At 35.8% G+C, this 12,924-nt stretch overlaps 1 protein-coding gene across 3 annotated transcripts; it reads right to left on the reverse strand.

Annotated features, from left to right (window-relative positions):
- Positions 1-894: 894 nt before the first annotated feature.
- On the reverse strand, positions 895-10,533 carry LOC125213827 (rho GTPase-activating protein 7-like). 3 transcript variants are annotated; one of them, XM_048114575.1, is made up of 22 exons: positions 10,205-10,533; positions 9,906-9,942; positions 9,415-9,491; positions 9,164-9,219; positions 8,998-9,076; positions 8,723-8,867; positions 8,513-8,632; positions 8,047-8,124; positions 7,500-7,555; positions 7,352-7,421; positions 7,143-7,233; positions 5,969-6,212; positions 5,593-5,814; positions 4,709-5,050; positions 3,876-3,925; positions 3,305-3,365; positions 3,144-3,227; positions 2,836-2,949; positions 2,590-2,759; positions 2,282-2,351; positions 1,708-1,911; positions 895-1,400 (listed from the first exon to the last, which is right to left on the reverse strand). In XM_048114575.1, exons 1-22 carry the CDS (start codon positions 10,256-10,258, stop codon positions 1,218-1,220), a joined length of 2,607 nt encoding a protein of 868 aa, XP_047970532.1. In that variant the 5' UTR covers positions 10,259-10,533; the 3' UTR covers positions 895-1,217. The 3 variants fall into 3 exon arrangements, with proteins under 3 accessions (XP_047970532.1, XP_047970531.1, XP_047970530.1); XM_048114574.1 differs by having other exon boundaries at positions 7,143-7,230; positions 9,164-9,234; positions 10,205-10,532; XM_048114573.1 differs by having other exon boundaries at positions 9,164-9,234; positions 10,205-10,532.
- Between the last annotated feature and the right edge of the window lie 2,391 nt (positions 10,534-12,924).

The following is a 12,924-nucleotide window of genomic DNA, read 5'->3' on the forward strand; positions in this document are numbered from 1 at the left end:
TCAACAACCTCAATACTCAATCCTCCACCACCACCATCATCATCATCATCATATATACTCACATTGCACCAACGGAAGAGGAAACTAGCTCCAAAGGGGGGGCCTCAAGGGGCCCTTTCTGGATTTTGTAACGTCGCCTTTGTTTTACTTGTTTGTTTTACTTTTTCTAACACCCTCCTTAAATGAATCTCTCAGGAGTCAAACTTTTTTGAAAATTTGAAGCTTATGTATACTGTTGAATTGGCTACTTTCCAAACATATTCTGTAGTGTATTGTTTGGTTAATCATTTTTTTTTTAGAGATTTAAGAATTTGATGTATTAAAAGTTAGAGTTAAGAGAATAAAGTATGAGTGTGTGAAAAAAAGTACTAGTACTATGAAAGATATACAGAGAAAAAAAAGTAAATGACTCAACCACCTCGAGACAAATACAACTCAACTACCATAGGACGGAGGGAGTATTACTTTTTGCTAAAATTAGAAATTACTCAATTATCTTCAAACTTTTCAAAATAGAAAAAATGACTTAATTAACAAGGAGCGAGTATTTATTTGTTTCATTTGCTAAAACTATCTAGTGTTAGTATGTTGTTTTATAAGAACATGAAAATTCAAACTAAATCAAATTGTGGGACTTCAGTGAATGTGATCAGATTCAAACTACATCCGACACCATGTCAATCTATTCAGCTAAACGACTGCATTTCCTCATGCATTTTCAATGTGAACAGGAGAGTTGGTGTTATTAATGTCCAAAGTCATAGGTCTCATGTACGAGTGTGACATGTTCAAGTTTACAGTCACATGATCTTTAAAATTATTTGTTCATTCACCAAGATATAAAATAGGAGTTGCGCATAAGAGAATTGATGAAATAGTAAGCTATCAAATGAATAGTGCTAATAAGAGTCGATTACTTACTTTAGTAGCAACTCTCAGCAAATTCTACAAGTCATAATAAATCAAACGTGGTTTTGAAATTCTCAAGCAGCTTATGAGCATCCGAGTAGGGCATCCTGCGCTAATATCTCCACTAATTACATATGTTTAAAATATTTATGTCAAAAAAGAGAAAAAAAAATTGAAAGAAAAATACAAGAGCATCATCGTTGTTCCAAGAGAATGGCAATATGAAACACATCTATATACTAATCAACAGAGAATATACAACAGGGAATCATGGTTTCTCCTTTCAAACACAACAGAAGCTCCCGTCGCTAGTGCCACGGAGGAGACGAAGGTTTGTATGCAAAATCTTGAGGTGTGGAACCATAGTTCAGATCAAGGTTGTGGAGTTGCTCCATCAACTGAGACCTCCTTTCCTTGAAGAAGTCGAGACGGGTTGTCAGCTCTACCAAAGCTGACGATGCTGCTAGTGGTTGTCGATGATAATCCATCACCTATAGCCAAATAAAGCATTTTTAGTATCAAGGATGCATAAGACTCGTTTGCACGTGTGATTAGGGTGTAAAATATCAAAACAGACGGCCCTTTATAGATTTGTGCAGCAGATAATATCAAAACAGACGGCCCTTTATAGCCAACTAAAGGAGTGATGTATGTATAAGGACGGCATCATAAGTTCAGCTCACATGAGATCAAGGGTTCATGCAATCATACAGTAACGTCATACGAATAAGCAAATTGTTTGAGATCTCTTTCCAACCATTTGCATCTGTGTATGCATAAATGTGTATTGAGCCTAACCTCAGCCACCCGAGAAGTAGAAGGTACAGCCCCCGAATCCACAGCAGGAAAATCATCCACGGATAGACTTGTGGAGGCCTCTGTACTTTTAGAATCACTCAAGCTTGATGGTTCAATAAACTGTTTCCGAGAAGGCAACCTGCCGTTGCTTCCATGTGCCAACAGTTGTCCTTTAATATTTCTTCCATCCGCGCCCATCGACTCCTGAAACATTTACAGGTTAGAGCAAGCAACAAAAGATGAACAATTCAATTGATTAAATCAAAAGCATCAACTGTTTCAAATGTGTTTCTTTTTATTTTTCGCCGTCAAATTCCATCTCATTAAAGAGCCTGAGACCTACATACAAGTCATGAAAAGGTTTAAACAAGCCCGAAAATAGCAGAACCTAAATGTAGACCTTAAATAGGAAAAAATTCAGCCAAATAATCTAAAATTGAGATGCGCATGAAAAACACAGAAATTGAAGGCAATAAACAAAACTTTCAGATAAAAGAGACTTGAAAATGAAATGAAATCATTTACCAAATACTAAGCGACAAAATAATAAAATAAACAAAAGAAAGGCAACCACCTCTGTCCTTTGTCTTCTTTCATGGTTACAAACAGCAAGTGTAGTATCAAAATCCTGCTTGAAAAAATTCCTGCAAGTGGAATTCAGCTCAGAAACTTTACACTGGAACCACACATAAAGGTTTGATTTTCGCCTCAATGGTCTAACCATTTTACAATTTGGATTTCAGGTCAATTTCAAGTAAACAATAGTTTTTTGTAATAGCAGAATTTGGTCTAATATGATAAGATGCAATCCTAGACCAAAGAGAATGATCCTACGGGCATGAGAGGAAGTAAAGGTTGGATGACATGGAAAAAATGACTCACTGCTGAGGTGTTTGGCTTGCTGTGTGTTGATATCTATCACATGCATCAGAAATAGATCCATAGTGGTGCTGACGTTGCTGATTTAACTGGTGGTGAAGTTCAGCAACTTTCTGCTTCAATCTGGCTACATCTGCTTCGGCAAGAGCTATCTCCTCAAGCTCGGCTCTAGTCTGTGCATAAATGTAACATGTCAGCATCAATAGTAATTTCTGATTAGTATACAAAATTAAAAGAAAATATGCAAACCTTAGAATCCATGCCACGAGAGCCAGCAAATTGCCCAGAAGACATGCTCAAGCCAACTTCCAGAGCAGCTCGTAAGTCTCTCTCAGCTTGCAACTGTTCTTGCAGTCTTGCTACCTGCCAAGAAAAAACTGCAAACTCAGTATGCCAATCTAGACCAGAAGAATTGCACAAGAGAGCATTCTTAATTTGCTAAGAAATTAGGCTCTTAATATCTAAACTGAACTTCCAGACACAAGCACACATGCAGATGATGAACATGATTATGAAGATGTTGATGATTTGTGTAATATTAAAGAGTAAAGCCTCACATCTTGCTCAAGAGCTAAGCGCCGCTCATGCAAAGCTTGCTTCCTTCTTTCCAAGCTAGCTTGCAAAATTGCATTTCCTCTCGCCTAATATAGATAATAAAAAGTCAAATCTAGTTACTCAATCACCATACTATAGCCACTTGAAAACTCCCTGTACTTACTTCCTTTGCAATTCTGTGGCGTAGATCATTCTTTGCGATCTCTAATCTCTGGATGGCAAGCCTGGAAATGCACCATTGAGCTTCAGTCAATCAGAAAGGAAAAAAGGACAACAAAGTGCACAGAAAACCATTTGATGAATAGTCACTATTTGAGAAGTCTTTTGGGGATTATGCAGAAAAGTGCACTGAAGAGGTATTAATGAGAAAATGCTACAAATTTAGTAGAAAAAGGAACCCTCAAGACATGGAGACCTTAGAAATAGCTTCATTAGGAAAATGAGTGTTAAGAATGGCACTTAGGTCATCGATATTTTAGGTCAAAACATAGAAAACAAACTAATTCAGTTGGTCCAAGTTGAGCCAAGCTCAGAGAACAGTTCTACCTGTGCATGGGACATTAATACTGATAAATGAAGAAAAAGAAAAGACGGTACTTCTGAAAATGAGACTCGGTTATATACTACATGTTAATTGTATGTGACCCTTTATAATCAAATTAATTTTAGATAGGTATGGGCTCATTTTTGCAGGTTACACAAATGGAGTTATATGTGATTGAAAATGATCGTACTCTTCCTCTCCAGATGAATCTATGGATTCTGATGAAGGTGTTTTTCTTGCCTGCAAGAACATAAATATTAAATTTGTTATTTGTTAAGACAAGATATATAGAATGTGTAATGTTCAATTTATCCAATAATAAAAATCACATGCAAAACATTCCTACCCCTTCCACTAGGGGTGGGTTAAACAATCCCAGAAGGTGGTTCACCACCAACAAACAATTTGAATTAGTTTCTAGTAATAATGGATTAAGTGCCAATAATAAGATCAGCACAGTGTATTCTGAAGTTCATATCCGAAACTTCAAATTCTCCGAAAATGGAGAATTAAGGTACTGCCATTTATTAGCTAAAATTAGCCTCATCCTAATTCATGAACAGGAGGCACCCTGCAAGATTCTAAATTATTCATTTATTGATTCAATTGCAGTAAAGAGGTGAGAGACATGCCAGATAAAGTAATAAGCTATCTTGTAATGTGTGAGGTGTGTGTTAACATCAACAAGTATATTGGCTTACTAGCAACTAGCAAGAACCAACCAACATTTCATAGTATAACTTATGATTAACAAACATCAGATAGGACTGGCATCATTTGGCCAAAATTCGGAGATGGGAATTTGATAAGTCAACATATGCTATTACTATTAGTAGCATTTTAATTGTTCACTTTCAGTTGTTGAATAGTAGTTTTATGAAATTTATACTGTGTTCACATTCACTTTTAAGAAGTTTAACCTCCAGATCCCAGGCACTCAGCTTGATTCTCCGAGTTCGTATAAGCATATCATGGTTTCCCTCAGCAACCAATGGAAGGGAAAAATTAAAATAAAATACTTACATTTTTCTTTCCCCAAAATGTTGACTTCTTTGCACTACCAGTGCTGGTATTGGTAATTTTGGGTAATGCCTTCTCACCCAACAGTTCAGGTCCAGGAAAAGATTGCTGCAGTTCTTGATTCATAGATGACAAAATTTCTCCAACAGACCGCTGAGACTCATTGGCAGGTTTTTCAGTAGACACATCTATCGTATTCCCATGTACCTTCAATTGGTCTAGTTGGTCATTTAATGAAGTCTTAGAGTCTCGACTGGATCTAGTGTCCAAAGCCACATCTAGTTTTGATCCCATAATATTATTGTGTATGGGCATCTCATCATCTGAATCATCATTTGCAACAGCCTGGTTTCGGCAAAAACAGCAGCAGCAACTTTAAGTAGTCAGTAGACCTTTGATAAATGTTATGGGAAAATATCAAATGTGTTTCTGATACAAGAAAAGAGATAGTATCTATACATCAACTAGTCTAATTTTGTTAGACATGACTGATGGCCTTTAATAAAAAGATTAAGAACACTTCAATAAACTTTCCACTAACCAATCACTTAGAGCAAGGAAATACATAGTCCGCGATACTGCATTGAACCTAACATTTCAGGGAAAAGGTCTGCATACAGCATTAAAGTTACCTTCAATTCTCAAATAGACACTTTAAGCATTTTAGTTTTAAAATACACACTTGACTCAATCCTTGGAATTGGATAGGTCTACTCCAAATAAATCACTAGAAAACTGAATTATCACTTTTAAATTAGTGGAAATAAATTTAGAAAGACAGGCTTTTGCATGCATTTATTGTCACACATGCTCACTATTTAAATTCAGACTTGAAGTCATTAAAATCACATGCATAATCAATCACACAAGTGGGAGAGAGATTGAACCTTATAGTCATAAAGATCACTAGCAGCTGAGCCACTGCTCTCACTTAACTTCCCACTGTGTCTTCGATCAGAATCAACATCTGTTTCTGGGTCAACTTCATTTTCAGCATCATGATAACCATTTACTTTTATATCCGGATTGTCATCATCACTTGTATCTTCACTTCCACTGTTATCGGTTTTAGAATCTACAGACATCGAGCATCTGTGCAGACTATCATCCTGTTTGTAAACCAGGTGATTAGCAAAGAGTAATTACAATACTTTCATGGTTTAATGGAAAAATAAAATTATAGGAATGGAATTTAGAAATTAACACAGAAGATGACAATTGCGAATCATCTATTTTAGGAACTAAGCTAACAATGTGACTTACATCGAAAATATTGTCATACTCCTCCAGAAGTGTTGTGACAATAGCTTGGGCATTATTAGCAGCATTGGCTGCAGCTAGAAGCTGAGCAGAACTATCTCCATTAGTATCGTAGTCATCCTCTAGTTCACATTCACCAGCTAAAAGAGGGCGCAACAGCAGTGGAGCCATACAAGCAGCAACTGCCGAAGGTGTCATCCGATTCTCAGAAGCATGAGAAGAAACTGTATGCATCATCTTGAGAACTCTAAAAAATGAATAGAGGACAAATGAGGAAGAAAAAAAGAGCGGTAAGTGTTATGATGGAGATGAGAAGAAGAATAAGTACATAATGAAGATCATTTCTATGCAGAAATTTAATATAGTATGCTAACAGTGTGCTTAACTACAGATTTTGTCAAGAAACGTATTTATCAACAACTGCATAGCTGTTGTACTTACTACTAATAATTAAAAACACTCAACATCATTTCCCTTTGCACCTTTACTAAAATAAATTATGTCCCCCCAAAATAAAAATTTGTTGAAGAATTGGACAATGTAGAAGCCGGGAGGGAAGAGATGGGTTACTTGCTAAGTATCAGATTTTGTTTGAGGCATTACAAAACAACATCCCCTCAATAAAAATTTAGCGGCAGCTTACGTATACCGGCTGAGTCGAGTTTATTGAGATTCCAGTTTCTTTTTCCTCGACACGGAATTACATTTACCCAAATTCTCACAGGAGACTTCGAGAATTTGCTATCACATCAGAACTTGCTAGAAAGTCCGAGAGTTATCAGTGGGATAAGTAGTATCGTTTAAACAGTTTACACATTTCCTTCACAATTAACCACCTTACTCCAGTCTCAGCTTCTTATTTGACCACCCAATGCATATGCCGATTGGATGTGCATCATTATCTCATTTTTATTGACCTACTTCTAATGTAGCATTTACATTTATATTGTGGCATTCAGATAGTTTCAAAATCAAACCATAACATAAAGACTTCAAAGTCTCAAAGAGATCAACTATGGTATCCGTTCATATCCGAGAATTTAAAATAAGACATCTCCTCCATGTCTGACTACTTCTTGGACTTTTGAATCTTATGAACAAAAATCAAGGTAATTCTATGGAAAATAAACAACAATACATACTCATAGAGTGATACATCAATTACAGGAGGTAATACCTCTGTAAGAGGCGTCTGTTGGGTTCAGGAAATGCTTCCAGTATGGCAGAGCGCATTGCATTAACACGAGTTTCTATCCGGTCAATTTCTTCTCAAGACAGCCACAAAGAACCAAATTATGTAGACTTTCAGTAAACCTTAACAATTATAGGAAAATGAACAGATTGGAAACTTGGGAAAAACATCTAGAGTGCAGTGCAGAACATTACTGTAGGCTTCCAACAATGCAGTGCAGCAGGAAGCAGGAACCGGTGATGAAGGTAGCTCCCGAAGAACATGCTGAAAGAGGGGTAGCTCACATAAGTATCACTTAAAAAACTAGAACAAACAAACCAATCGCTCAGATTGCAGTCAAACCTTAACACAATCGCCAATAACATGAGCATCCTCCTCTGGATCAAATTCAGTCTTCCCTATAATCAAATAATTTACAGATTGGTCATGCTGAATAGTGCATTTAAAGATGAGACAACAATTTGTTATGAGAGGGGAAAAAGTTGTGAAGGGATGTGTAAAGAAAACAGTGGTTACACTCATGTATCTGGAATTCTGGAGCCACAATTGCATATAAGCTTTTAATCAGAATATGGTGTCCCTCATATCCTTAATCTATTAAGTAGATCTCTGGAGAGTATTGAATCCCCATCCAGCTTGGTCATCATCTTATTTTTCACAATCAATCATTGGGTGAAGTATCACAGCCAAATGAAAACTAAAGGTGTGTATGGTGTCTATCCACAATGTTGTTCAATTTTTATATAAACTTAACAGAAAACATAGTTGCAACTGTTTAACCTATGCTAGTGTCATGACCAACAGTGACAAAATATAAGTCATAGTCATAGTAACAGATAAAGAATAGCATGGTGAGGTTCATTCACTCCAATGAATGCGCAACAATCACCTTGTTCATATTCTTGCACTCTTCTGTCCACTTCCTCAACATCTGCAGACTGCCGCAGAATTCCTTCTACTTTAATTCCTGTTAAATGTTGTTCAGTCAGAGCATATACTGGATACAGCATACAAAAAAGCTTCTGTATCATTATTTGGGAAGATGAACATCATGGACTCGTGTAGAATTCTAATTTTCTTTATGAGATGAGATCAGGTATGTTAATGATATCAATTTTTTGTAATGGTAGAAAGAATGGCTATAGAGGGACAAGCAGTCGCAAGCTGCAGAGCAATTATAGCACAAATCTCTAGTCATGTAGGGCCAAACATTTAAAGGCAGAAGACTACGAAACTTCAAGTGTTTGAGAAGCTAATGCATCATGAAATTCAGTTTTGACAATAAAACAGCTGCGTAGTTCTGAGAGAAACTATTGCAAAGAGGAGCACTGCAGGACATCGAAACAAAAGCATACCGTATTTCTCAAGAAACCGGAGCGCTTTCTCCAGGAAGGACGGACCTCCATCTATATCTTCTAGTGCAAGCAAAATTGGCCGTCCAACAACTAAAGACTTCACTGGTCGTTTGTCTCTCCCTATATTAAAAGGTAATCCGTCAAGATTCCTCCAACACAGCATTTACTATGAGTTCCTAAAGAGCAGCAGGAAGATAAATAGGTACAAACATTGATGGAAAGAACCCTCAATAGTATCATTAGTATCACTTCTGAAGATCCCATTTTGTCCCATCACAAGAGCAGCATTTGGCGCTTGTGCAAGAGCATGTTCAAGGGCAGTCTTCCACTCATACAAGTCCTCAGATGTTTCAGCCTGAAGTTAAGAAAATAGAATATAGCAAACAGCTTTCAGTTACACGAGAGATATGGGATAACAATCATTAAGAATCACTCTATGAATGGCAACAAAGAGATGGAAGAAGATTGACTAATCGCTTGTGCACCTTAAGTGTGAACGCACGTCCATCACGCCCATCAGGAAATAGAACAGTTAACAGCTTCTTGTCTTCTCTAACAACGACACTGCATGCAAGAAGACATCAAAAAACTGAGGGAGACACACAGAGGTAGAGTGGTAGACAAAGGGAAAGAGAGACCATTTATCTATACCTTCCTGAATTATTTAAATCAATGCCACCCAAAGTCAAATTTACTTCACCACCACGCTGCGGAAGTGCACTCTAGAGAAAGTGAGTTACGTACATTAAAGGCCATAATAACATGAAATTGAAGTCTAAGCTTTTCAGTAACATAAAGTTCCATGAAACTACTCCAAAAACTATCTTTTTCAGTAACATGGAATATATGCAGCTTGATAAATCAATTATGAATGAGGAAATGGAGATGAAACAGGGACTAACTGGGTCATTCTTGAAGAAGACCAAAGAAGTGCGAGTAAGGATAAACCAACGCTTCTTCCAAGATTTCCATCCTAACCCTGCAAGAAGTCTAAGCATTAAGGGATGCATGACACCGACTATAGAAAGAACAACAAAGGTACATTTATACATTTGAGAAAGTAAAGAGGACAGATGGTAGGTAGCCAAAAGAATTCACTAAATGGAGCGGCACGCCAAATACTTTTACCTTGGCAGTACATACCATATACATCCAATTAAAATACAACACAAATAGTTGAAAGAATAACGATTAGATCCACTTTAACCAAATGTGTATTGTACACAAATCCGGAGTCTCATGCGACTGAACAATCAATAATCAAACATAATGCAAGTATGCAACTCAAACACATGGGCATTCTCCGCAATGCTGGCACAAGGTAATTCAACATCCATCCGCACATTCAAGTTTGTAAGTCGAACACTTCTCAAGAGCAAAAAAAAAAACTAACCTTTTGAGGATATAAGCAAATGCCCACTCTTGAATATCTACACATCACAGAAAAAATCCAATCAGAAACAGAAATAACCAACAATGCGCAAAAAAATACAGCAAATGACAAAAAACCCCAATCCATACTAAAATTAGGTGACGGCAATCTCCAACCAAACCTAGTCCAAATTTATCAACAATTACTTGACTCAATTGACCACAAAAATATCACCCCATTTTAAACCCTCGTAAATAAAAAATCGAAGGAAAACAAAAAACAATGCCAATTGAATTGAGGAATAGAAGGTAAGATGTTACCGTATTCGAGTTCCCGATACGAGGGCGCTCAAATGCGGCAAGAGTGGCCGACATTTTCCGGCCCTTTCTCAGAGATGAATTAGCATCTCAGCTGGAACTCAGCCGCGGATCGAATGAATCGGTGAAGATCTGTGATGAACGACCAGAACGGAGCTTTACTCCTTTAATTTCTTTTTCTTTATTTATTAATTTATCTTTTCAAACTTTTGGAAAGGGGAAAATATGGATAGATGTAGCAGGGGCACTACCAGCAACCAACCAGAGAGCTCTCTCTCTCTCTTTCTCTCACATCTTTCTCTTTGTTTTTTGTTTGTGTTTATGTGAAGCGGGCAGGGGTGGGGATTAGGTGGGTGGGTGGTTAATGATAGTCGTGAGAAGTTATGAATGCTACAGTTATATTTTAAATATATTTACATCTTTTTTTTTTAATATTATTATAATCTGTATATGTAGTTACTTTCCATCACTTTTTGACTCTATCACTGATTCCTGAAATTTTACTACGGACCCTTTTGAATGGAAATTAAGTTTGACAGGATTGAATCTATAATAGTAGTATTAGTATTATAGTATGTTGATTGGTGAGTATAAATTAGATTGCTGTTTATATGTAAAGTTGAAGGTGAGTATAAATTAGATTGCTGTTTATATGTAAAGATGAAATTTTTATACTATTTTTTTTTATTTTGTATACCATATTATCTCAGTGGTACAATTAATACAAACTATAGTTATTACAAAGCAGTTGAGTACGAGTGACAGTGGATGATGTGGTAGTGTCGACGAACAAAGTGTGATGGAGTTAAGGTGAGGGATTGAATTTGAGGAGGGGAAGATGGACAAACTTCGGTACATATAATAACGTTTTATCTACGACAACCAACTTATAAGAAAGTTGTCTATGAGCAAAATTTTACACTAAAAGAGTATACATCTATATGACAACATACTCTATGATCATTGTTTAAAGTGGCAATAAAGATATCTCCTATTCGTCCTATTTTTCGTATTGACTTATTGTTTAAATTTTTTTTTATAGAGATAAAAATGAAATATTATAAAATGTTATTTATAAAGTATTCCGTAAAGTTTAGGTTCTTGAGGAGTAGAGAAAATAGTCTCTATATCATTTTTAATATTTCGAAGTACTACTATTTTTATTACTTGTAGTACCATTTATTAGCTCGTGTTTGGTCAAATCTATCACTACCACTACATAGAGGTTTGCGTTTTTATTAAATTAAATATCTTGTTTTCTTAATTAAACTCTAGCTATTCTACTTCAAATTGAAACATTATAAATCTATATAATTTCAATGAGTAATGAGGTGAATATATGATACATATCATCAATGTGTCGTCAAATGTTATTACTCCACTGAATAAAAATAAAAATAGAAATAAACACGAGGGAATTTTTAGATTTGAGGGCAAAGTAATGCCAAAAACACCACAGTCAAAGGGAATGTACAAATCTTTAAAGCAAGGGTGAGGCTCCACTTGTTAAATGTGTAATAAGATTTGTACCAACTGATAACTTATTTGGTATGCGTCCATAATTAATAAAAATTAATCAGCCAAGTGGGGGTAATTAAATCAGTGGTCCATGGGAAAATGACCAGCTCATCATATAAATTTATACCATTAATATATTTTTGCTTTCTTATGCCTTGTCAATTTCTTGTTTCTTCTCTATTTCAACACCATCTCTATCCAGCTCATCTTTTTCTCTCTTCTTTTTCTTGATGTCAATTTATTCCATTTTACTACTATAACGTGACACTATCTCTTCTCAGTATAGGAAATATGGATTAAAAGTAAAAGTAACTGGCTTCAAAAATAATAAGGATATTTATAAGCAGAGTGTTATGTTAAAAAGATCAAAGAGCGTCTAATCCAAATACAAATTCTTAATTGGAATCAGAAAAATGTTTTAGAGAAAAAGTGTATCCACAAGCAACTTGCCAACAAAAACAGTGTTGTACTACCTGCTACCTAAATCTTCCACTATTTCATTCTAATTAAAACTTTTTTTATTGCAATATTTTATGCAGTGTTATTTAGTACTACTAGAGTAATGATATGTTGCGCGATTGAATTTGTGCGATGGATGAGCGCTTCCAATCCTCGTCTGAAGATTTCTTTTTTATCTATGAATTTCTCTCTCATCAACCTCTCTCCCTCCGTGAACACCGCTCATAATCTCTCTCCCTCATTTATTTTTACAAAATGAAGCTCCATATCTCGTTCTTTTTTTCATCTTTTTCTCTACATCATTTTCACATATATAAATTGCAACTTCGTTTTTTTCACTATGAAATATGAATTCCGTATTCCTTCCCTTCAATAATGTAGGTATTCCTTCCCCAGATTCTCGATATTTGCTATCCCAATTTAATAATTTCATTGAAAATTTTAATCATTTCAATTAATTTCACTCTCTAAAAATGTTTTAATTTTCTTCATCGTTCTGGATGCTCTGCAAATTTTAAGCTTTTCTTTCATCTCCCCACATTCTTACCCTTTTTTGTTTTCGAAATTTGAAGATTTTGATATTTGGGGATAAATCTAGTGGTCGACGGTGGAATTCTAAATTTGGGAGAGTTGGAATTGTGGAAGCATCGTTGACTCTTGTGAAGAAATAAGAGTAGAGGTTGGTGATGATTAAGGAAGGAAAATTTCCAAGTATTTGTGGCCTTTTAGAAAGAACGATGAATTGT

The sequence above is a fragment of the Salvia hispanica genome, chromosome 3 (genome assembly GCF_023119035.1).
Source record: "Salvia hispanica cultivar TCC Black 2014 chromosome 3, UniMelb_Shisp_WGS_1.0, whole genome shotgun sequence".
In the NCBI taxonomy this organism is placed as follows: Eukaryota; Viridiplantae; Streptophyta; class Magnoliopsida; order Lamiales; family Lamiaceae; genus Salvia; species Salvia hispanica.